Source organism: Uloborus diversus, chromosome 6 (genome assembly GCF_026930045.1).
Source record: "Uloborus diversus isolate 005 chromosome 6, Udiv.v.3.1, whole genome shotgun sequence".
Classification (NCBI taxonomy): Eukaryota; Metazoa; Arthropoda; class Arachnida; order Araneae; family Uloboridae; genus Uloborus; species Uloborus diversus.
The window spans coordinates 95,089,893-95,117,664 of record NC_072736.1 but is presented as its reverse complement, the minus strand read 5'-3'; the positions used below and the strand labels follow the sequence as shown (position 1 = coordinate 95,117,664).

General features: G+C 35.3%; 1 protein-coding gene across 1 annotated transcript in view; it reads left to right on the top strand.

Annotated features, from left to right (window-relative positions):
* Window positions 1-27,772, top strand: part of LOC129224870 (uncharacterized) — a 57,763-nt gene that overhangs the window by 17,729 nt on the left and 12,262 nt on the right. The window contains exons 3-4 of the mRNA XM_054859417.1: window positions 25,204-25,279; window positions 25,503-25,649. Of these exons, the coding sequence (XP_054715392.1) occupies window positions 25,204-25,279; window positions 25,503-25,649 (223 nt within the window). The remainder of the gene's footprint in view (window positions 1-25,203; window positions 25,280-25,502; window positions 25,650-27,772) is intronic.

Sequence of the window (27,772 nt, the reverse complement as noted above, 5' to 3'; positions counted from 1 at the left end):
TAGACTTTTAATTTTTGAAAGGAAAAAAAAACCTCCCCCCTCCTCCTCTCCTTTTTACGAAAAGCTCATATTTCAACCTTGATCGCTAAAAATGCAATTTAAATTTTCCAGAAACGAATCCAAGTTTTGTTTCTTTTTTCTTTTTCTTTTTACAGTGGTTCGTAAAATTATAAGTAGATATACAGGGTGCGGCATATCAACCTCCCGTATTTAGAGAGGGTGCTAAATGCGTTGCCTTGGGAATTTGGTAATAGAAGTGGTATTGGTGAATAGCAATATCGGGTAACACCCCCAGTAATTGGCAGGTCACCAGTAATTGGCACTTCCAACAAAAATGTGCTAAAATAAGATTCGTATCCAATCTTTTTAAAGTAGAAGGCTATATATCAACTGAATGTATATTTATTTTAAAGATTATAACTTTTATTCATGTTACTAAATGGTAGCAGTGCATAGGAAAGAGAAACAATAGTGGCTTGTGTCGAATCAGCCATTTTTGTCGCAAAAGCTTCTTCTCTGGCTTAAGGGAAGCATGCGCATCAATCCATTAAAATCTGACTTAAAATATATTTTAAATTTTCGTTGTCAAAAGTTTTGTTTAGTTGAAAGGTGTTACTTTGAGTGGGTAGAAATATATTTTTGTCAATTCCTGGATTTTTGAAATAATGATGGATGTCATTTAATGGTGCTACAGTTTTGCTAGTCTCCAGTAATTGGCACATGTGCCTATAAACACTAATGTGTTGTGCAATATGTCACTAGTTTCATTTCTGATACTTTTGCAGCAACTATATTACATGGGTTCTACTATTGATTTGAATCCTACAGAATATACTGTTAAATTTTTAACAGAAACAATAAAAAATAAATATGTTTGGCCATCAGTCAGAAATGCTTACTGTACAGAATCGGTTCATTTTTTATATGGTCCCTCAGAATCATCGGCTCAATGTTCCTTTTTCTGCGGAAACAGCTTTAAATCGTAAAATTGAAACTGCAAACTGACCAATGAAACAGCAATAATCACGATATTTTTTCCATGCAACACTCCAAATTTATTTTCATTTCTCTAAAATACTTTTTCGACGTCAAGATATGTGATTTAGCATTAATTTATGTAAAATTACCTACTTTAAATTAACATTAATTATGTTTCTTATGATGATAAAATTTGTATGTAATCTAAAAGTGAAAAATGAAGTAATTTTCCAATTTTATTAACATATACCAATTACAGGATCACAAGATATCATACACTGGGATATCAGGTACCAATTACTGGTGATTTTGGTAATTTTATACATATATATTTTTATAAAAATATCAATTCAAATATTTTTGATTTTAGTGAACTAAATACATGCACAGATGTGCATTCTTTAATACAAAATATTTGCAAATGAATATTTTTTTCTAAGTAATGAAAACAGAGTTAAGTTTTAAGGACAAACTCTTAAAGTGCCAATTACTGGGGTCGTTACTAGGGTGGGTCGATTTTGACTTTTTTTTGAAATCGAAAACGCCATGTGGTGGGAAAAGTTGTGTATTGGCATCAAATGCTCGCATAAAAAAATTTTTGGAAATCAAAATATATCCCCCGCCAGCCCCTTAAAGTTTAGCCAAAAATGTAGAAATTGACATATTTAAATTTTTTTTTTTAAATCTTATGTATAATATTTTTAATCGCCTGTGGTGGGAAAAGTTGTGTATTGACATCTAATGTTCATTAAAAAAAATTTTAAGTAATTAAAATATATTTACACCTTCTGCCAGGTCCCTAAAGTTTCGCTAAATATGTAAAAATTGACTTTTTTTTAAACTTTTTTTTCTTCATTTCTTATGTATTTTTTTAATCACCTGGGGTGTAAATAGTAAATAGTAAGACCCTTTGTTTGTGAACAAAATAATTATCATATCATATTACATATACCACCCCTGCCGGGAATCTGAAATTGCGCGTTTTGCCTTTTTTCTTTGCTCCTTCTGCTTAGTTTTAACTGTCAAAGAGACAGTTGGTGTGATTCCTTCGAATGTTTATTTTTCTTCTTCTCTGTGATATAATGAAACTATTTAAATCCCCCACCCCCAGTCTGACAAATCGGCCTGTTCTTAGCACTTAGCCAAGCATATATGAACCAAATAGAAATCGTAACAAAAAACTCAGAGCAGAAGAATTGGTACAGCGAATGAAGTGTTAGCAAGCATATTAGACTATTTCAAAACAACCCAAGTATCTAATGTGGATTTAATTGCAGTAGGATCAGATGGAACAGCAGTCAATACTGGTGTGAAAGGTGGTGTAATAAGACTGTCTGAGCTGCATTTAAAGAGGCCGTTGCACCAGGCTCATATGTCAGTTGCACGCTAATGAGCTACCTTTACGCTTTCTGTTACGGCATCTTGATGGAAGCACTGCAGGTCCTTTTACATATAATGGCCCTATAGGGAAGCTTCTTGGCACATGTGAGCAGCTTCCAATTGTCAACTTTAAAAAAAATCGCTTTTGATTTGCCAGCAGTAGATACAGACGGACATAGCACTGACCAAAAATACTTGTATCAATTATGTCAATTAATATTGTTACAAATCCTGTAAATAGTAATTATTGTAGTAACGTAACCTGTAAATAGTTTCCCGTAATGAATATACAACCCCTTTTCATATGGCTAAAGTATACGACCCCCCTATTTCCTTTTTGTTCATTGATAAAATTTGATAACGGTCTACTATTTTCCAGAAGCGTGTGGAATATTTGAAAGATTTCTTTTCGGTGTGTATATAAGCCGTTAGCGATGGATAAAAAGTTGAGTTTCGATTGAGAATTCGTACTGAGAGTATGTATTAGCTCTGTTTATTGCGAGGCATTTCGCTGTGTTGTTTTCGTATTTGGAAGTAAATACGTGTGTAAACGTTGAGTTTACGGTGTTGTGTGATAATTGCTTAATTGCTGATGAATAATTTAGCAGTTGTTAACGATTTCTCCTGTACATAGTGTAAATAAAGCTCCTGTGTTTTTATCAAGAACTGTGTCTTCATTTCAAGAAAGTGGAAGCCGCACCGAATCCGTTACAATTTGGCGCCCAACGTGGGGCTACTTCAGGACTTTCTTGCAGTAAGTGTGACTTTGGACATTTTTTCATAAAGACTTTTTAAATTTGGACTTTATTTTTATGGTGATTACTCGCGCAATGGATGAACAATTAAAACAACTTCTTGACGCAATCAACTCTGTAAAAAATGATATGGCGGCTAATCAAGAACAACTAAAAAATGATATGGCGGCTAATCAAGACCAATTAAAAAATGAATTGACTGCAAATCAAGTACAATTGAAAAACGAATTGGCGGCTAATCAAGAACAATTGAAAAATGAATTGGCGACTTACCAAGAACAATTGAAAAATGAATTGGCGACTAACCAAGAACAGTTAAATAGTGATTTAACTGCTAAAATTACTACAAGTCAAGATGAAATAAAAAGTGACCTAACGTCGATGAAAACCATGATGGAGAATCAACTAACCGCCATGGGAGATAAAGTTGATGCTCTGGAAGAAAAATTTGATACTGTGGAAGAGCGTATCGCCAATGTGGAAAATAAGTTGGAAGAAGAAGACAAGAAATTTACTTCATTTAAGGAAGAAATAATTAAAGACATGGAAAGGAGATTGGCGACCGCGGAAAGCAGCTCTGTACAGTTTTGCGCTCCCACATCTGTTGCTCGACCGTCCATTAAACTGGCCACATTTGATGGGAAAAGTTCGTGGCAGGTGTACAAGACCCAATTCATGATAGTGGCGGAAGCGAACGGATGGGACTCTGCTACCAAGGCCTGCCATCTTGCAGCATCCCTGAGAGGTGACGCAGCGGACATTCTTCAGACCCTTCCGGACAGCCAGCTCCTGGATTTCGCCGCCCTCACATCTGCGTTGGAGCTTCGCTTCGGTGAGAAGTGCCAGAAAGATTTCAGCCAACTCCAGTTGAAGTCCCGTTTGCAGAAAATCGGGGAAACTCTGCAAAAGCTAGCGGCGGACGTCGAGAGACTGTCTCATCTTGCTTTTTGCGACTGTCCTGCGGATGTTCGAGACAACCTGGCACTCAACTACTACATCAACGGGGTTCGAGATCCGGAAATCCAGAAAGCTCTACGGATGGCGGATGTCAAAGACCTGAGTTCTGCTGTTGTGTATGCGATGAAGTTGGAGGCCGCCCAGCAAGCAACCCGTGTGGGTCGCCATCCCATCCGAACTCTGGAAGCTGAAGAGTCTGATTCCAGGTCGTCCCATCTCGCTGAACTTGAGAGACAACTCGGTGACTTGGCAAGACATCTGAACAGCATAACAGCCCAAAAGAAACAAGAGCAGAAGTGCTGGAAATGCGGTAATGAAGGGCACCTGCGAAGGAGTTGTCCGGCTCGCCAAGCTACGCGAGGGAAGGAAATTACCACCACCAGAGCTCAGCAGATTTCCTCTTCTAGTAGCGGCAGTAATGGACTTTTCATTTACGCACATGTAAATGGGAATCCTTGCAAACTGATTGTCGACACTGGAGCCAATGTGACAATCGTTTGGACAGATGTGGCTCGTGAATTTGGATTGAAACTGTTGTGGACATCGCCACGCATAAGTCTCCAGACTGTGACAGGTGACAAAATTGAGATTGAGGGTAAAGTGGACTTGGAAATAGTGTTTGGGAATGCCACCTACCATCATACGGCATTCGTTGCTGATATCACGGACCCCTTCATTCTCGGATTGGACTTTTTAAAGAAATACGACTTCACCCTTGACTTCAAGACTAATGAACTGCATTCGATGAGAGAAGACATAGCCATCTTCGACGTTGAAAATGATGTAAAATCCGCTCATCAAATAATAGCCCAAACAGATTTATCGATTCCCTCAAGGTCAGAATCATTGATACCTGGCTCCATTGAAGAAAACAACAGCTTTAGATTCGGCCTCATTGAATACCCTAACCTAAACAATAACCTAAAAGGAGTGCTGGTAGCATCTACGCTTGTGGACCTTTCTAAGGATGTAATTCCTGTGAGAGTCGCCAACGTGAGTGAAAGGCCAAGGAATATCCGGAAAGGTGAAGTGTTGGCAACTTGTACTCCAGTAAACTGCATCATTAGAAGAATCAATTCCCCCGAGACTGTGTCTTCTGATTCCTTGACATCGAAGTTAATTGGGAGTGCACCTTTATCGAAAGATCAAAGAACTGCTGCGGAACAATTGGTGGATGACTTCAAGCATCTGTTTTCATCTACATCGGAGGATGTGGGCCGGACGAATTTAACGCAGCATAGGATCTACACTGGAGAACACCCCCCTATTAAACAGCATCCAAGACGACTACCGTTCGCCAAGAAGGAAGAGGTTGAGACCCTCCTGAAAGAGATGCAGGAGAATGATATCATCGAACACTCGTCCAGTCCTTGGGCCTCTCTCATCGTCTTGGTCCGAAAGAAAGATGGCTCCACCAGATTTTATGTCGATTACCGGCGGCTGAATGAAATCACCAAGAAAGACAGTTACCCTCTTCCACGGATTGACGACACCTTGGACACTCTTTCCGGACACAAGTGGTTTTCGACCCTGGACTTGAAGAGCGGCTACTGGCAGGTTGAGATACACCCTGATGACCGAGAGAAGACAGCGTTTACAACTGGACAAGGCTTATGGCAGTTTAAAGTGATGCCCTTCGGCCTCTGCAATGCACCAGCTACATTCGAGCGTCTTATGGAGACAGTGTTAAGAGGACTTTCCTACGAATCCTGTCTGGTCTACTTAGACGATATCATCATCGTGGGACGCAGTTTCGAAGAACATCTGGCAAATCTTAGGAAGGTGCTGCAAAAGCTTAAGGAAGCCAATCTGAAGTTAAGCCCGTCCAAATGTAATTTGTTCCGCCGGGAAGTGAACTACCTTGGTCACATCATCTCTTCTGAAGGTGTACAAACCGATCCAGAAAAGGTATCTGCGGTCAAGAGTTGGAGTCGTCCCGAAAACATCCATCAGCTGCGAAGTTTCCTGGGGCTCTGCACGTACTACAAGAAGTTTGTAAAAGGTTTTTCCAACATTGCACGACCTTTGCATAAGCTGACGGAGAGCAAGCAAAAGTTTGAATGGTCCAAGGAATGCGAAGATGCATTTCTACGACTGAAGGAGGCTTTAACATCAACGCCTATCCTCGCCTATCCTCAGCCTGAAAAATCCTTCATCCTGGACACTGATGCGAGCAACGAGGGCATCGGAGCTGTTTTATCCCATGAAATTGACGGAAATGAACATGTCATCGCTTACTGGAGCAAATGCTTATCAAAGTCGGAGCGAAATTACTGCGTCACCAGAAAGGAGTTACTGGCCATAGTGAAAGCTGTAGAACACTTCCATCATTACCTCTACGGCCGAAAATTTCTGCTTCGGACAGATCATGCCTCGTTAACTTGGCTTTTGAACTTCAAGAATCCAGAAGGCCAGATAGCCAGGTGGATACAGCGGCTCCAGGAATATGACATGGAGATCAAGCACCGAAAAGGGTTGTCTCACGGTAATGCAGACGCTTTATCAAGGAGACCCTGTCCTGAGAACTGCAATTATTGTTCCCGAATCGAGAAACAGTATGGAACGACTAGCCCTACTGCCTATCAGGTGACAGTGACTCCAACATCATCAGAACCTGATCCATGGAGTGATGACCAAGTTCGAAAAGATCAACTTGAAGACCCCGACATAAAACCAATTTTGGAGTTCATGGAAAGTGACAGTCGACGCCCTAGCTGGCAGGACGTTTCCATCTTCAGTCCAGCAACAAAAAGATACTGGGCTTTATGGAACTCACTCCATTTACGGAACGGCGTACTGTACCGAAAATGGGAATCTGATGACGGCAAAACATCTAGGTGGCAGTTACTACTTCCCCGATCAAGGATTTCAGATGTTCTGAAAGAAATACATAGTAGTGCGACTGGAGGACATTTTGGTGTCTTGAAAACCCTCAATAAAGTTCGGGAGCACTTCTTCTGGAGCAAGGCGAAGGATGACGTGGAGAAGTGGTGCCATTCTTGTGACGCCTGTGCTGCTCGTAAAGGACCGAAGAAGAGAAGCAGAGGGAAGCTACATCTGTACAACGTTGGAGCTCCTTTCGAACGAATTGGGATCGACATCCTGGGTCCTCTACCAAGAACTGCTGATATGAACAAATACATTCTTGTTTCCATCGACTACTTCACCAAATGGTCGGAAGCATATCCCATTCCAAATCAAGAGGCTACCACCGTAGCAGAGACTCTAGTCCAACATTGGATCTCGAGATACGGAGCACCTTTGCAGATTCATTCCGATCAAGGGAGGAATTTCATCTCTGCTGTGTTTAAAGACCTATGTCAAATTCTCGGAATTGAGAAAACTAGGACAACACCACTACACCCACAATCGGACGGCATGGTGGAGAGATTTAACCGCACAATCCTGAATAATCTCTCGCTTATGGTATCCAGAAATCAACAGGATTGGGACAAGAAGCTACCTTTGTTCCTGCTGGCTTACCGCAGTGCTGTCCACGAGACCACCGGATATGCCTCATCTCAGATGCTCTTCGGACGAGAGCTTCGGCCACCTTATGATCTCGTCTTCGGTCGTCCTCCGGATGCGCCTGCATCGCCTGAGGAATACATCCAGGATCTCCAGGCCCGGTTGGAAGACGTTCATAACTTCGCACGAGAGCGAATCAACATCGCGGCGGAGAAGATGAAGACCCGATACGACACAAGGTCTACTGGACATGAATTCAACGAAGGCGACAAGGTTTGGTTATGGAATCCCATCCGACGGAAAGGTCTGTCACCCAAATTGCAGTCGCATTGGGATGGACCCTACAACCCAGACAGCACAACTTTGTCCTTTGGACGTCCTACTGACATCATTTCAGGACTAACTCAAAACATTAGGTTATCCTCCGGACGTTTGAATTTCATCCCGTTCTCATCGAGGGACATCCGAGGGACCGTTCAATGTCCGCGAAGTGTTCTTCCCCAGTTCGTCCCTATGATGTCCGGCCTGGTCCCGAGGACTTAAGCATTTCGTGATCCTCAGGACGTAAAAAAAACATTATCCCCAGGTTGTCCAAATGATGTCAGTCGATCATTTTTCGGCGATGTCTGGGACCATGCCTTTTGTGGTCGATCCTCTGGACGTTAATCGGACTAATTCAAATGTCCGAAAGATGTCCTACGAACTATAGCCGTTCATATATTGGCCTTCTTCAGGACGTTAAATGGGCTAAATCAAATGTCCGAAAGATGTCCTACGAACTATAGCCGTTCATATATTGGCCTTCTTCAGGACGTTAAATGGGCTAAATCAAATGTCCGAAAGATGTCCTACGAACTATAGCCGTTCATATATTGACCTTTTTCAGGATGTTCACGTACTATATATATAAAAACTTTAAATGAGCAAGATTTTCTTAATTTTTGTTGAATATATACCAGATTATAATTTATTGAACAGTAAAACATTCTTGTTTGAAATTGCTCTAACATCATATTTTTAAATCATTCTCATTTGAAAAAAAAAAAAAAAAAAACATACCAAAAGTTTTTTTTTTTTTTTTTGAAACTTTAATTTGAAAGGAAAAATCGAAAATTTAAAAAGAAATTTTTTTTTTTTTTGTTATTTTGAACCAATTCTGGTTCTGCCATCCCGCTAAGTGTATGACTTTCAAGCATGCATTCAATTTAAGCTGCACTTTAAGATGCAGCAGTCTTCATGCAGTTCTAATATTTTCAAATCTTTTGCAATCACACTTAAAGCAATTTATTTAATCTTTTTGAATTAAATCTATTATTCTAAAATCATTCTTCATTGTATTTTTAGATCATTACCTTGAAGCTTAGTAAGTAGCAATCCCTGTAAAAAAAGCTTACATGTAAAACAATTACTTACCTTTTTTTGTGTGTGTGTATTTTATATTGTTTGATTAGTTTTCTAATTTTCTCTTAATTTTTATTTCTTTACAAAGTTCAATAAGTTAAAATATACAGATTTTTTGCTCCTTTTGGAAGTACCTGAAAGTAATATCATATATGATACCATTTTTAGTATACACTATCAATAATGACTGTTATTGCTGCATACAGCAATTTTTAAAAATAAAATGGTTTACATAAAAATATAGTTTAAATAATAACTGCTAGCTATTTTCTACTTCCAAACTTCACGTATTCTCATCAATTATGTTGAAGCTTAATAAACAAATCCCAATTATTTATTATCACAAAAACTAATTTATCAAATACTAACTTATTTACTAATTAATTATTATTCATCCTCAATATCAGGATTTGACAATGGTACATCAATTCAAGTTAATAATTTGCATTGATTTCTTTTTCTTCTTTGTTCTGAAAACATCTGAAGATTTTTTTTTTTATTATACAACAAACTATCAATTATGAATTGATTTTCACGCTGCATTAAGCTGGCAAAATATAAAAAAAATAATATTTGAATATATTATATAAACATGATTCCTATTTAAAGCTTTTGTTTCAAGTTTTGCATTCTTATACGCACATGGATTTTAATTTGCAAGCTTAAATGAAACATGTTAAACACATAGGAAAAAGAAACAAAGTAAACACACCAATTTATGAGAGAAAAAATTTATTACTAAAACATATATTACAATAGAAAAATTTGATCATATTCATGAAGATCTGGAAGTTGCATCACTTAACTTTTCTGCGCCTTTCACCAATCCTGGATAGATAAAAGAAATATATGTAAACAACTAATTATTTGAATGCCTTGATAAAATATAAAGGGGTGGAGAGGGAAAATAAAATAAACTTTTTGGAACTTTCTTTTTTTCAAGTTTTTTTTTTTCTTTGAGAACTTGTTTATTATTAACATGTATTACATCCTGAACAACATTTGTCTATCTTAAAAAGGCAATAAATTTTTGCATTTGCAAAAAATATTTCAAAAACTTAGTCAGCGCCCATAGTATTATTACACAATTATTGAAAACTTGGGATGAAGACTTCGGTTTCATAAATTTTATTTCAAAATTCTACTTCTATAACTGCTAAATTTAAATGAGAAATTAAGTGTTTCAGTATTTTGATTTTTCAACAGTAAAATATTATCCAAAAAGATTCTAGACAGAGATGACCAAGTCCAGCACTGCATCAGCTGCTGCATGAGAAAGGTTATCCCTGAAATTTAATTTATCAGGGGGAACACCCTGATATCCAATACTCATGAACTGTGCAAACGGTATAGGTGCGCAGGACTTCAAGGTGCCAAGCCATTCATTGAGAACAGAGATTAGATGTTTTGCGATAACTGAACAGACTATTTTAGTGTGATAATTGCCCCAGTTTTCTCACACTCGAAAGACAACTATGAAGTACTTCGTGAAGGCACTTTATACTGGCTTCGTAATTCAATATGCAGGGCCTGCTGTGCTACATTATTGTGCAGAAAATACAACAATAATTGTATTACCATTATGTTGATGTTTCATAGACTCACTTTTGAGATACACAAGGTTTTTAGCAGACTTAGATAAAATGGAAAGCTTTATTTGAACACAAATTCTAACTGAAAAATTTTCTGCAAATAATTATTTTGCCTTACTCACCCTTGAACAAAGGCGCCCATATAAGGGGGCAAGGGAGGCAGAAGCCCCCCCCCCCCAGAGATTAGAACTTCCTTGCTTTTAGTACTTTTTCTTTGCAAAAATATAATAACATTTCTTTTCCAGCCATTGATGAATAATTTATCAAAAATGTCAAACTTTTATAACTCTATTATGTACTGAAATCAGAGTCTATGGGGAAAATATCCTGCTAAACCATGCAGAAAATATCTAAGCCCCCCCCCCCTCTTACAATTTTGCATATGGCGTCCCATGTCCTTGAATAAAGAATTAAATCTATATTCAAATAATTAAAGAGGCCAAAAAAAAAAAAAGGCAAGCTTTAAATCTTTATTTTATTTTATTTATTTATTTTATTTATTTATTTATTTTTTTTTTTTTTTTGCAATAATAAAGTTTGCTTATTTTTCACCAACTGAAGAAAACTGCCAAAACCATTATTTTTTTCACACATGAACTTTAAAAGGATTTTGGAAATAGACTTTCAGAAATAAACTAGGATTTTTTAAAAAAAAATCCCTTAAAATATATATATATATGTATTGATTGCTAGCAATTTGTAAAAAAATTCTGCAGAGCCAAACATTTTCTGCGAACGCCGTTCATACGTTTGTCTATACTATGCAAGACAGGTTTTTAGATTAAGATAATAGCACCAAATTTAAATATTGTTAAAGAAAAAAAAAATACTGAAATAACAGCTTTTCAATAATAAGTATTGTTATACAAGAAATTAATATGAAATGGAAAATAATACAGTAACTGGGAATATGGTTCAAAGGTTACAAACACAGGGAAATAAACAAAAAGGGTTAAGATACAAAATTCTAGAATCTACAAAAGTAGATTTAGATGCAATCTATATTTTTATGACACAAAATTCTACTCAAATTTGGATAGCAGAGATGATTAAAATGATTATCAGTTTTTTTCTATGTTTTCTAAGGAAAATTCAAACACAATAACTAAAGAAAAAAAACTTCAATATATATATTGCGATTCAAATAAGGGGAAAATAACTGCTAAATTTCGAAAAATATATTTATTAAATTCTCCATATCAAAATTAAATTTTATCTAGTAGAACGTGTCCTTGATTTCTGATAACCAGCATGTAAATACAGTCAAGCACTGCTTATACTTTTTTGAAGGGACTGTATGAAAAAAGTGTACAAATGAAAAAAAAACGTATAACAGGTATAGGCTAATGTGTATTCGACTTTGCAGGGACCAATTTCAAAAATGTATAAAAAAGATATGTATAAACAGTGCTTCACTGTAGTAAAAAGTTACTATGATAATAACTTTTCTTTATAAATCATGACAGGCAGGAAATTATTGTTGATTTCAAAAGTTACCTAACTTGAAAGTAAAAAGAGATAAACATAAAAATATTGTATTTAGAAATAATAGAATTTTTTAAAAAATACTAAGCACTTTTCATAATGCACTCAAAAAGACAAAATAACTTTTCTTGGTCAGAAAGGGCAATTTTATTATTCTTGTATTTTGCAATTATTCTAAGAAAATAAACCCAAATGAAGAAAAGTGCGGCTCAAGTCATTTTAAACCAATCTTTCCTATTAAGAAAAATATGCATGTTTCGAAATTTAAATTTATGATTGAAAGTTAGATAATGATAAGACATTCTCTGTATGACATGCACCACACTTTTCTTTAAAGTGTTTTTCTTGGAATACTTGAAAATTACAGGAATACTTAAATTGTCCTTTCTGGCCCAGAAAAGTTATTTTGCCCTTTTGAGTGCATTATGAAAAGTGCTTAGTATTTTTTTTAAAGAATTCTATTATTTTATTCTTTTTAGTGTAAATGTATTTCAGAAATAGCATGATCTTACTAACAAGAAACTTCACCTTATTTTTTCACATAAGTGTTCCATACTAAAAGGAAAAAAAAAACCCTATATACTAGGGTGGGTCGATTTTAACTTTTTTCAAAATCAAAAACGCCTGTGGTGGGGGAAAGTTGTGTACTTGCATCAAATACTGGTGTAATTTTTTTTTTTTTTTGGAAATCAAAATATATTTAGATCCCACGCCAGTACCTTGAAAGTTCCCCAAATATGCAAAAACTATTATGCAATATCTTAAAAATTGCTTGTGGTGGGAAAAGTTGTGTATTGACATCTAATGTTTGTTAAAAAATGTTTTGGTTAATTAAATACATTGTAACCTCTGCCAGGTCCCTGAAGTTCCACCAAACAAGTAAAAATGAAATGCAACACCAAGAAGGAGTGGTCAGAAAGTGATGAAGTTTGAAAAAAAGACGGAGACAGCAAGGAATAATAAATTATCTTAATTTCAAAATGATAGAATACAGAGCGAGAACAACGTCGGCTCAGTAGGATGTAGGACCACCCGGGACAGCGATACACGAAGAAACACGTCTACACATAGAGTCAATAAGGGTGTCCAGAGGGATGGCTCTCCATTCCCTTTCAACCATTTGCCAAAGTTCGTCTTCTGAACGAGGCAGGGACAGAGTCTGCAAACGGCGTTCAATCACATCCTACACATGTTCGATTGGTGACAGGTCAGGAGAGTATGGTGGCTAGAGAAGCATTTGTGTGTTTCTTAGAGCATGTTGGTAGATGGGAGCACTATGTAGTCGGGCGTTATTCTGCTGAAATATTGCATTAGGTAGCCCTTAAAAGTAAGGGATTGCCACAGGCCGCAGCACTTTATCCAAGTATCGTTGGACCATCATAGTGCCCTGAATACGAACTAGAGGTGATATGGAATTGTACACAATTTCGCCCCAAACCATTATGCCACGTTGTTGTGCGGTGGGAGGTTCCAGTTACTACTAGATTAGATCTGTTACTGGATAAATGGAAGCGGAATTCATCTAAGAACATGACATTTCGCCATTCTGTCATCCACGTCGCTCTAGTCCGGCACCATACTAAACGTTGCTGTCTATGTTGTGGGGTCAATGGCAGTCTTCTTAGCGGACACTGATTGCAGACCACATGCGACCAAACGACGGGAAATTGTTCTGGTTGGCACGAAACATTCAGGGTATCTTGCACCTGCTGCAGAATTGAGGAACAAGTGACTTGTGGGTCTGCTACAGCTTGTCGGTGGATGCATCGATCCACGCGATCTGACGTCACTATTGGCACCCCTCAATCTTGCCACGTTTCGTTGTTTCAACCATCTTCGGCACGGCCGATGCACCATGCTTGCATCCATGTTGGTATCAGCTGCGATTTGACGTTCGGACCAACCTCCCCTTCTCAGTCCGATCACCTTACCCCTCGCAAAATCGTCTATCTCCTTGAAGTGCCTTCGTTGATGGCGGCCTGGCATTCTCTCGTGTTACATGTTTCCTCCAAGACAAAAACAAAATTTTTTCGATAATACTGCAGTCAGAAATAACCACACGAATATTGCCCATTCTGCAAGTTCCTGCCCTTATATCTTACTTCACGTGCATCAGAGAGCTGCGCATCTCACATCATTTACATAACTCAGTGATATACGTCTAACCTAAAATTTACATAAATTTCTGAACATTCCTTCTTGCTGTTGCATTTTCAATGTCAAGCAGTATAATATATTTTTAAAACCTCGGCCGGGCCATTCCAATTTGTGTAGTTTTATATTTTCCTTAGCTTTTTCTGCTTAGTTTGACTGTCAGTGATTGCACCATGGGAGCCCATATAGGGTAAGTGGGGGCTCAAGCCCCCACTTACCCCCCTTGAAATTAGAGCTTCCTTCTGTTTTTAGTACTTTTTCTTTTGAAAAAATATATAAAAGAATTCTGATCCAGCCATTAATGAATAACTTATTAAAAATGTCAAATTTTAATAACTCTAATCTGAAATCAGTTTTCATGGGGAAAATATCTTGCTAAACCATGGGGGAAATATTGCCACTCTCAAAATTTTTCATATGGGCGTCCATGATATGCACAGCTTAATAAGTATTTTAACAGTCAAGAGTCAATAGAAATTCACGACATCATGGTGCTTGACACTCTCTTCAGCCGTTTTTATCACCTCACTAAAACTTAACTGTAGCCCCTCAGAAGAATCAACACGAGCCCATTAGAAAAAAATAATGAACATATTTTTTTAAAAAATGCGATAGAGTGAAGCCTAGAACTTGAAGCAGTAAGGTATGACTATTTCTTTAGTTTATAGCAGTGGTACCCAGCCTACGGCCACAGAAGTTGATACATGTGGCCTGTTGTTTAGATTAAAAGCAACAATATGAAAGCAAATTCATGACAATATAAAGTTTGGAGTTAAATATTCAGAAATTGATTCCTGAAAAACAGTGCAATAAATAAAAGGAGCATAGAGCATCTCCCACTATGAGTTTTTTAATTTCCATATAATTTCCTATATTATTTTTTATGTTAATAGGAAAAATTTTAAATACTCAAAATTTTCATACGTGTTTTTATGAGAGAACGGAAAGCATTTTAAAAGGAGGTGCAGCCTTTGGGTACGAAACGGTTGGGCACCACTGGTTTATCGTAATTATTAGGTTCTGCTTGCATGGGAAAAATACAACTAACAACAGCCTTAAAAAAAAGTATATAAAAAATATTGGAAAAAGTTAATACTGAAATAATATCAAATTAAGGCATTGATAAACATATAACATTTTAAACTTACCTGATAGACGTTGTCTTAGGTGTTCAACTTCTTTTAGGGCATCTTATGCTATGCAGCATGATCAGTCTCTTGAGCCATTCAACACATAGAAAAAGCAAATTGAAATGAATTAATTTGTGATTAAAAAAGTATTAGATATTTCACAAGGCAAAATAATTAATTTTGATATTGATACTAAGACTAAAAAATAGTTTAAAATAGTTTAACCTGGTTACATTAAGAGCAAGTTAGTTCCTTAACACCAGGTGTTCTTCATAACTTGAGTTATTCAAATTTTTTTAAGCAAAAATGATTTTAACAAGAGATAATTTAAGGAAAGTCTAAATATTCTTTTAAGTTACAAATTAAAAAAAAAATAATATAAACAAAAAAAATAAAAATAAAATTAATTTGAATTTTGATATCTTGAATTCAAATTATGTTTTTCGCAATCACGAGTGTGTGTATGTATTCGTGTATGGGGGGGATATGTGTTTGTGTGTAGGGGTATGTGTATGTGTGTGTGTAGGCATGTGTGTGTGTGGGGGGGTGTATGTATGTATGTATGCGTGTGTGTAGGTATCTGTATGCATGCGTGTGTGTATGAGTTTGTGTATGTGTGTGTATGGTGGTGTTTGTGTGTGTTGGTGCGTGTATGTATGTGTGTGTGTGTGTAGGATATGGACGCAACCTGGAGACGGTTTTCGCTAGAGGAGCAGCATCGTGAGGCCGGTCGACGCGACGGGTGGTGCTGCCAGAGGGTGGCGCCGCGCCGGTGGGAAAAATGATAGCACGCCAAAAACAGTCAAATAAAAGCAATAAGCAATCGTGATTGCTCAAAAAAACAAGTATAACTTGGAAAATTTTTAATTACAGGAACAGTAGGAGAAAACTATCTGAAAATTTCAACATTTTTTAAGCTACCATTCAGCATCTAATTATTAGAAATTATCAATTATTTTCATGAAAATATGGATGGCACTTCAAGCAATATGTTTCTGAAAAGAAACATTTAAAAAAAATATCATGAAAAAATAAAAAAGCTTACAATATTGCAATTTATGTTAAAAATATAACCGAGTTTTAAATATTTAGTAAATCAACCACAATTCAAGTTCTCTTAAAATCCAAGCTTGCATTTAAATAGAATTTACAGGCAGTAATTAATTAGCCCCTAATGATGCAACACAAAATTTATTTGAAGTTGAAAATAATGACAGAACCTTGAAATATTAATAAAAAATAACAAGTTTAATGCAGATCATAATATTCAGAAAGAAACCATATAGTAGATAAACATGTATCTTACCGATAGATTTGTTTTACATAATTAAAAGATATACTACTTACATAATCTGAGAAAATTTAAATGAAATATGTACTACATAACATTCAAGGAAATTCAAACATAACTCTAAAAATAAACTTGAGTAAAAAAAAATTGCTCACACATAGGAATTTTTAAGACCCCCCCCCCCTGCTATTGCATTTAATTAAATATTCGTAATATGATAGAAATACAATGCCTGATACAAATATTTTGATACGTTAACAATGTGCATGTCACATGACATGCACATTATGGTACTTAAATGTAATACTCTAGTTAAAAAGATTACAAGCGAATATAGTGGAACAGTATAATTTCTGATTGGTAAAAGTATTAAACCAATTAATAATTTTCCCTCAGAATTAAAATCTCTTTTGATTCTTTTCATACCATCCAAGACATAATAAATAAAACAATCTTTCAGTGTACACAGAAAAATCAGGTTGAAATGAAATTCAGTAGCGCATGTGTTATGAGAGACTTAAGTTTTTTTTTTTTAATCATTGCGAAAATTATGAAAATTTAACTAATTTTCTTCCTTTTAGTAAAAGTTAAACTTTAGCAATATTTATAAATAAAATAAAAGTAATTAAACTTACCTACATCCTAAATAAGGTAATTCAAGCGGCACAGCCGGCCACGTGCTGCAAGAACTCATTTCACTCTCGAGCGTAAACAAAGCATCACGGTGGCAGTTAACTGCAGACAATCAGAGAGAGGGAAAAAGATAATGGTGAAATGCCTCTAGTTTTTTTTTTCAATTGCCTCGTGTTACTTTCTTTTCTAGATTCATTCGAATGCTTCATTTTTCAAATACAAATCAAATTCGATTCATTTTTCCCCTTGTTAGGTAAGGTGATCGTATTTCTGAACGCCAGTTTTCAGATGTGTCCTAAAATCCAGGAACGATATGGGGATTCTTATAAATATTTTTGGGGACTCAATTGGGACAATTTCTGGTTTCCCTTTAACGATTTTGATTTTATTACTTTTTACTGTTGTAAAGTCAAACTACATTATTTTTCTTAAACATTTTCGTTCTTTAAAAATGATTCGTAATAAAAATAAGCGATCATTTCTTATACCTTTGCAGTTACAATTTTTTATTGGTTTTCAGGGATGCCCACCTAGGGGAGGTAAGGCGCAGACTGCACCATTCAAATTTTTAGAGGGGGTGTTTTGAGGGGTATTTTTCTCATTTTGGGGGCCTCTGCTTTCGGAGGGGGTCTCCACGATATAGAGGGAGGTGCACCTGTGCCCTTAGGGGGTTGGGCACCCCTGTTGGTTTTTGACTAAATTCTAAAATGACTAAGAACAATATTCAGTAATCTTTATAACAATTCTGAAATATGTCATACAGTTTATAATAACACAGTGAAACCCGAATTTTACGTTTCTTAAGAGACTGGGTTAAAAAAAACGCAAAATACGGGAAATACATGGCCCGATAATGGGACCCGATTTTAATGCGAGGAAAACGTGGATCCAGAGAACATAAAATCGGAGTTTCACTGTATACATATAATATGAGCAAGGATTGCTTATGTACTAATTTTTGGACATTGACAAAAATTTGACACAAAAGGAATTTCTTCAACAAATATGTTTTCATTCCCCCCCCCTTTTTTTTTCTTTCGATATGTTATTAAAAAATAGTAAGTAATTATAGATCCAAAGAGTCCTTATAGCTTAGCTATGCATATATAACCCAGTCTTGTGGCAGGTGTGCCCACCTAGGGGGGAAGGGAGGGGGTCATGGCGCAGACTTCGCCATTAAAATTGGGAGGGGAGGGGGTGTTTTGAGGGGTATTTTTTTTCTTTTTTAAGGGGGTCATCGTGATTTTTAAAGGGTGCGCCTTTACTCGAAGGGGGGGGGGGGGGCACCATTATTGGCTATGGATTTGTATTGCTAATCGACCACATGTTCTCGAATTTTGAGGACAACCTGTATAGAGGTTTTTGACCTCATATTCTCAAAAATAGTCTCAGTACTTTGGCATATTAAAAGTCCCCTAATTTTAAAATACTACCGAGTTTATAATTAGAAGCGCTTTTTTTTTCTTGACCACACACACACACCTACACACATATACACACACTCATGCCTGCGCACAGACACAAACACACACTCCTACGCACACACATATACATACACACTCATGCCTGCACACAAACACATATGCCTACATACACACACACACGAACACCTGCACACACGCGCGTACACACACAGCACTGCAAACACAACACGCACACACATGCATACATACACACACGCACCCACACACATGCGCCTACCCAAACACACACGCGCATTCATACACACACACTCGTGATTGCGAAAAACATAATTTGAATTCAAGATGCCAAAAATTCAAATTAATATATATATATATATATATATATATATATATATATATATATATATATATATATATATATATATATATATATATATATATATATATATATATATATATTTTTTTTTTTTGGGGAGGATTTCATTTAAGTCTACAAGAATTATCTTTTATGCAACTATTGTAAACTGATGACTGTTCTGTGCGCTGCACCTTCAAAAAGAAAATATGTATTTAAAATGTATGAAATTAGTATAATGCAGCGCATTTGTATCTCGCCTATTTTTCTTTATGAATTAGCTTATGATTTGAAAAAAAAACAGAGCCAAAGCTCCGAGTCAACTTGCTCGTTATCTCCGGGTGTTCTTAATAACTTGAGTAATTATAAGTTCAAAATTTATTCAATAAAAATGATTTTAGTAAGAGATAATTTTAAGAAAGCCTGATTATATTACACATGCTTGTTCCGCGCCAATTAAGCCCAATAGTCCCGTTTTTCTTACTTTCAAGTCCCTAAATGACAGTTGTTTTCAAAATCTGGTCATTCTCTTTAAATTTTCAGTTTTATCGATTCCTCCCCCCCCCCCAACATAAATTATAAATGTGTTTTTCACGGAAAAAAATCTTGAAAAAAAATAATATTGTAGCTGAATTTTCAGATTTCTCAGTAAGAATTCAAGTCTCTTTTCTCCCTAAGGGCAAATTTAAAATCTGTTGGGAATAATTTATCACACTACTTGTATTTTTAAAAATCTCTACCTTTTCCAGCTTTCTTCTCGGGGTTTCCTGGCCGCCATTGAAGTTCGCACGTGCAAAGTACAGAATAACAGAAGCCAGAAAAAGTGTAATAAGTGTCAAAACGATGAAAAAAATGCAATTTGCTGATCGAATGCACAATTAATCGCTTATTGCTTCGTTTTTTAAGTCCTGTGGTCGGATAGTCGATATTGGATTAAATTTGGGATCTTTAGCAACTTTTATTTCAAATTCCAACTAACTTAAGCCTACAAAACTGCAATATTGAAACTTTGATCATTGTACATAATTGAAAAACCAACTAAAGCTATATATCAGCAAAACAATATTAATTTAAAGTAAAACTCAGAAGCAATTTTGGATCCCCATTGAATGGAATTAAGCGCATCAGATATGAGTGTTGAACAGCAAAATTCACCGATGAGCAAACGCCACCTTTCGCGCTAACTTAAAAAAGAAATACTGAAAGTGTGCGTGATTTAAAACATTGTACGCCATAAATTTTATTTTTACGATCAAAATTAGAACGAAATTCCCAAAAGAACTTTCAGAAACCTTCTATGTTAAACGCCATTTATTATTTTAAGTTACTACATACTGTCGAGCAAGACTGGAGTACTCCGTAACGTTTCAGCCTAGTAATCCTGTGGGTGTAGGTTCAAACCCCGAGTAGGTGTGCGCGATTTTTTAAGAGCTTACAAAATCTCGCGTACGGAGATGAAGAATTTGAAAAAATGAAAGCTTCGTGAGTTTTTTCTTTTCTTTTTTTTTTTCTAAATTATTTATTTTGCGGGAAAAAAATGAAAATCCAAAAAAAAATTTTTTTTTGGAAATAATCAGGAAATATGTTCAAAACAATAAAAAAAATTTCACATCAGTGATAGATTTAAAAATAATGATAGTAAATTCAAATGTATAATTTGGTTTAAAATTATGACACAAGCCTGACATTTTTGCCCTGAAGTCTGTCCATTGTTTACAATTTCGCTAAAGAAAGTTGAGGGTTCATCCGTTCTGTTTGCAATTATTATAATTAGAACAGCAATTTAAATTTTTACATTTCGTTCTCAAAGAGATATAAAATGCATTTGATTGAAGAATTTTAGAAGAAACAAAGTTGGAAGAATTTTTTTTTAACCTTGAAAAAATTGCTTTTTTTTTGTAAAAAAATGAAAAAGAATTCAGTGAATGATTTAAAAATGGTAAATTCAAATGTTTAAGCTTAAAACAGAAAACTCTTTTTAAAACCCTGAAATGTAACACTTTGAAGGAAAAAAAAAGTTTGGGGGTTCTGTTCGTTTTTATAATAATTTCTAACTACAATTTGAATTTGTGATGTATAAAGGTAAAAAAGCGCGAATAAAATTACATTTTACTTTTTTAAAAATTAATTACCAAAAATAAAAAGAAAAACTGCCATAAATAACCATTACTTGAAAAAAAAATGCATTAGAGGAATATTATTGTATAATAATATCAAGTTTAATGTAATAAATTTATAACAAAATCCAGTTCAAATTTTGATGTTTTAAATTTTAGAGAAAAAAATAACGTTTTTGGCAATATTTTGTTTTACTATCGCCAAAATGCAGGATTTTTGAGTATCATAAACCGATTTAAAAGTGTTATGTCCATTTTATTACCTTTCCACATAAAAATTTGCATTTTTACATTTCCACATTTTTTACTGTAAAAATTTTCATTTTTTCTTTCGATTAATATGTTTTGAGAAGTGAAATACTTATATGACTTCATTTTTTGACAACAAAGAAGTAAAATTAAAACTAATATGTAAATGTAAAAGTACTGACTTTTCCCCTTTGAATAAAGTATATTAGAAGTCAACAAATTTCTGAGATCATTAATACTTTTTTTATACGCAGCATATAACATTTACTTTCACTCAAAATGCGAAAAATAAGAATTTTCGAAGTTTGACAAGAAAGTCCTACGAACGACTGATTTTTCTCATACGCAGGACATCCGAAGGCAAAGACCGCAGGATGTCAAAAAAGAAAATCCTTCGTACGTCCTGAAAGGACTAAAGTTAATCCCTGGAACTACCTTGTGTGATGCTCCCGAGGATGTCCTCATGTCATCGAATTTCCCACCGCGCTTTAACCTATATTTGAAAAAGTATCATGGATAAACAAGCGTGTTTTGTATTGATTTGATTTTTTAAAATGAGTTCTTTCGCTAATTTGAGCTTCCTATTTCATAATTAATTGTGATTTAAAAAAACTGTACCTTTTCAAAAAACTTTTTTCCCTCAAAAAAAAAAAAAAAAAAATAATAATAATAAATAAATAAATAAATAATAATAATAAAATATATAAAAATAATAAACTAAAAAAAATAATAATTTTTTACGCTTAATTAACTTAAATGTTATTTTCGTAACTCGTTTAAGTTTTGTAGATCATAGTTCATTAGGATTTTTAGAAAATTTCAGTGAGAAAACTAATAAAATAAAATTTCTCGTTCAACTTGAGATGAATGTCCTAAAAATGATTGATTTTGTTGAGACTCGGGATATCCTTAGAGATAAGTCCCAAGGATATCTAAAAAAAAAGTCCGTGGTACGTCCTGAAAAGATAAGGATCACTTTAGGTCATCCTTAGACCTAAAAAAAAGTTTGTCCTTGGGACGTCCTGCGAGACGTATCTAAGGATCGCCAAATTTCGTCGATTTTTTACAACGGACTAGATTTGGACGTTCAGGACATAAAATGGACGTCCGAAGGACTTTTCGTGCTGTCTGGGAAAGTCCTTAACCGACTAAATGACGTCGTAGTGAGGATCCAAAAATCACCTAATGTAAAACCTAGGGTTGTACATTATGATCGGTTAGCCCCATACTATGGCCATAGTTCATGAGTATTACGTAAGCAACCATGGTTGATAACATAAAAGTTGTAGATAATTTTTGCTTTTAATGTTTAGTAATATTTCTTGTTATTATTGTGTTTTCTGTATCTGTTAGTTATTAATTAATGTGTATATTTGTAAACTTGTGATAGAAGTTTGGCACCCTTTCTGGGGATTGTACTGCCCGGGACGTGCAGTCCTTAGGAAGGGGGCAATGTTACAAATCCTGTAAATAGTAATTATTGTAGTAACGTAACCTGTAAATAGTTTCCCGTAATGAATATACAACCCCTTTTCATATGGCTAAAGTATACGACCCCCCTATTTCCTTTTTGTTCATTGATAAAATTTGATAACGGTCTACTATTTTCCAGAAGCGTGTGGAATATTTGAGAGATTTCTTTTCGGTGTGTATATAAGCCGTTAGCGATGGATAAAAAGTTTCGTACTGAGAGTGTGTATTAGCTCTGTTTATTGCGAGGCATTTCGCTGTGTTGTTTTCGTATTTGGAAGTAAATACGTGTGTAAACGTTGAGTTTACGGTGTTGTGTGATAATTGCTTAATTGCTGATGAATAATTTAGCAGTTGTTAACGATTTCTCCTGTACATAGTGTAAATAAAGCTCCTGTGTTTTTATCAAGAACTGTGTCTTCATTTCAAGAAAGTGGAAGTCGCACCGAATCCGTTACAATATGTTCAGGAAATGGTTCAACATCACTGTCCACCAAATCACCAGGAAAGCTATCTCATGCTAGGTGGCTTACAACAGCAAACAGAGTACTTCGTTTGTATGTTGGTACAAAAGAGTCATCGCTGGAAATAGGAACTATTATAGAATACATTATAAAAGTGTATACAAAAAGTTTGTTTTTTGATTAAAACTGAGCCTTCATGCACAGCCGGTGCACAGCATCTTTGGGAAGTTATCCACTACTCAAGATATCTAGCGATGATCTGAAATCAGTAGTTGACCCTGATATATAAAGAAATGGTTTTTTTTGGTCATCCAGAAAACCTGCTGATAGCCATGATCAACGGCACGCGATCCTCAGTATTGAAATTAGGCTACAGAACACTCCTGAAGGTCCAAACTCTTACTAATGAAACTGTTCGTAATTTTGTCATTCCACCTCTAAATTTTCAAGAAAAAGACTATACAGAATTGATAAATTGGCAAAATTGTGTCCTTACAGACCCTCGACTCACCAAACATATACCCAATGCGGAACTTGAGAAAGTAGCTGAAACGGGTGACGTTATTGAAAGTGAGTTGTGGAATTCACCATGTCATACACAAACAGTATAGAAAGAGCAGTTAGGTTGGTGACAGAAGCATCTTTATCTGTTTGTGGAGCAACACGCCATGATGGCTTTATACATACAACATTGGCTTCCCGGAAATTAATGCCAAAATTTGACAACAAAGCAATGTATAAGGGTAAAAATTCTTTATTACAAAAAACTCTGGGGTGAATTCTTAGTCATTTTTCCATAATACTTCGGGAAAATGAGCGAAGAGCTGCTGTAAAACTGCAATGACGGACTTCTGGTACTTTAATCTTTTATACCTATGTTTTAATCCTAAAGAATTCTATAGTGTTATTATAGAAAAATAAAGTATAAAAATGCTTAAATTTTTTTAAAAAAAGTGTTGGATAAAATTTTTGCCTTAAAACGTAAAGATTTTAAAAATTATGAAAATATTTCAAATTTCACCGGTTGAGCGGAGCTTGAATATTATTATTATTATTATTACTTATGAGTGAAGAATCTTACTAAGCAATCATTTTCATTACGGGTGATTAAAAAAATCAAACATGAGAAATTTAAAAAATAACTAATAAATGTCAATTTTTCCATATTTGGTGAAATTTCAAGGGACTGGTGAGGGATCTAAATATATTTTGATTACCAACAAAAAAATTTATATGAGCATTAGATGTCAATACACAACTTTTCCCACAACAGGCGATTAAAAATATTATACATAAGATTTTTTTAAAAAAAATTTAAAAATGTCAATTTTTACATATTTGGCCAAACTTTAAGGGGCTGGCGGGGAATCTAAATATATTTTGATTTCCAAAAAAAATTTTATGCGAGCATTTGATGCCAATACACAACTTTTCTCACCACAGGCGTTTTCGATTTCAAAAAAAAAGTCAAAATCGACCCACCCTAGTCGTTACCCTACGTCATGCTGTAGTGGAAGAGTAGATTCACAATGGTGGTTTTTTGATTATTACTCGGTAATAATTTCTTCCTCAGTTACACCGACATAATCTTGTTCGGCTAGAAAGAATATTCACGTTGTGAAGACCATTGTGCAAGAATTTTTCTCACATTCCTATTAGACAATCGCAGGGCAGCTGCATGTTTAAGTGCTAAACGCCTTCAAGATTCGTGGAGAGACGCTTTCACATTGACCACACTTTTCAGCGTTGTAGAGTCAATCTATCATATATCAGTGCAATGCATTTAAAATTTACTGCTCCTTAATATAGAACGACTTATTATTTGAGCTTAAAGCGTTTAAAACTTTTTATTTATGTATTTTTAAAAGTTGAATGTCATTGCAATAACTTTATTTTACAGCTGGATGAAACAGAAGATGTGGACGAACGGAAACGAATTCGAGATAGGCTAAGGAAAGTTCAATTTGAAATTAAAGGTAATTTGTGCTGTTTTAAAATGTGTTTTGTATTTAGATCTTTCCTTGCTTTATTACTGTTACAATTATTACTCTTATAAACCCTCAAAACGGAGGAAAACTCAGGTTATTTTGACTTTTGATTCATTGCGCAGTATTATTTGAACATTTCCCCTCAAATTTTTGAATTCAACTGTAGTTGATCTGCTATTTTGATACTCATAATTCTGAAATTGTCAAATAGCACAAAGAGAAAAAGACCGACGCCGAAGGGAAGATGAACGAGAAGCAGCTATTCGAAATCGTCTGAAAGAAGCAGATGAAAAGAAGCGAAAAACTTTACAGATGTACAGCGAAATGGCTAAAGAAGGAGGACCACCGGGATCTAAAGGTAATTTGATTTTAAATACGTTAAACTTCTTTTATTCTGTTAATTGACTTGAGATAGAAATAAACAATTAGGGTAAAGTAGAGTGGAATGCTTGTAAAAGCAGGGATCTTTCAAATTACCATTAAAGAATTCGATTTTGGGCCGATTACTGAATAGGACAATTAGGCCATGGTGTAGGGTCTCCACTGTTTAGGGTCCTCAAAGGGCTAAAATTGTAAGTTTTGTTGACAAGGGATCCCCGAAAAGCGATTGGCCTTGGTCCCTTCGATATCTCTATCGGACACTGCTAACAAGCCTACACTGTAAAAAAATTCCGAAACGTTACTGGTTATCTCCGTGGAACGTTTCGGGATTTCATAGGTTTTCACCTATTTCCCCGCAAAATCAAGTATATTCGCAAAAAAGTTTCCTGAATTGCTAAAAGATGCTCGAATGCAGACATTTCACTGGTGTGAAAGATATTTTTGCTACCAGTTTAAAGAATGACTGAGCATGTTTATAAGGTGTATCGGCTTCAATTTGATCACGGCCCGTCCAGATTGACTGAACTCCCAATGGGAGCAAATAAGTCACTGGATAGCTGCAGGAATTGCAGGCATGAAATATGGGTGGTTCTTGCTTGCAATTATTCGCGCAGCTTTGACCACGGTCGCGGTAATGCTTCTGGACCTTTCTTGGTAAACCAGGAAGGTTCTAATCAAATACATTAAACCTATTTAATTTTTGTAGAAGGTTCACGACTGGCTTTAACAGGGGATATTTCCCAGCATTTCAGGAAGGTTACTCACTTGTATCGGAAAACGTTCCTGGTTTTTGTAAGAAATGTTACTGGTTGAAATTGGGCACATCAGCTGCCTATTATTTTCCAGGAACGTTTCTGAATCGTTTTTACAGTGTAACATAACTGAATAATTAAACTTTGTTCACCCATTTCAATTAAATATACGATTTAGTTGATTGGAAGAAAGCTCTCATATGAAATTCTTTCACACTAGTAAGTGAAACGAATAACATCTTCTGATCTTTTAAAAGTTTTTCTGCTCTCGACTTGGTTTCTAGTTTCTGCCCATTTTTTCCTTATTTTCTCTCCAGTTTTTCTCAAATTATCTCAAATCTGGATTACCTGGATTGTCTTAGCTGATTGCTAATGAATTGTGTCCTAGGTTCAGATCAAGATTTTAAGTAAATTTCAGCCTAGTGTAATACGGCTTCATGACCTGGCGTTTGAATCTTTTCAGTAAATTTAAGCATATCAGCATTGAACATTTCTTCATTTATACATATGCAATTCTGGAATCTTTACCTCTGATAGTAGTTTGGACTCCTGAACGTTTTTTTTTTTTTTTAGCTCTTGACTTGATTCCAGCTTCTGACTTTTTCTATTTGCTCTTTCCATGTTTTCTTAAACTTTGAAAGTCCAAGCTGGTCTTAGATATATGTTCAGAGTAAGATTTTAGGTAATTTTTAAAAAAGTCCAACACGCTTTATGACCGGCTGTCTGCCTCTTATCTGTAAATTTAAGTTTCTCAATATTCAACTTTTCTTCATTCATAGTTATGTAGCTTGTCCTCTACAATTTTCAACACATAGTGGCTTCGTAACGCATCTCAGTGTTTCTTACGGCTGGGAATATTTCTTAAAATTGAAAGATTGGCACTTTCAAACTGCAACCGAGTTCGAAAGAAACGAGCAAGCGCGAAAAATTGGAGAAACGAAAGTATTATGTAATTGCCTGCAGCAACTTGAGATGAAAAACAATTTTTGAATGGATGCTAAACCTGAGGTTTCGAGCAGAAGTTTACGGCGGAAGTTCAGACTTAAATGGCATCGATCTTTATTTGTAGGGCTCAATTCTAAATTAAAATTATAGTATCTCATCCCACATATTCGGCTCCTTTATTTATTTATTTTCATATATTTATTACTTAATGTATTTTTTCATTGCCATCCAATTGTTTACTAATGCCCTTAGCCTCGCTTTAGAACTTTAGAAACTCAGGAAAATTGTAACCAATCGATTCTTTCTAGAAAAAAAAAGGACGACTTTCTTATTATATGAGGGCATCCGTAAATAACTTGACTTTTTAACTTTTTAATACTTCGTTTTTACTTGATAGTTGATG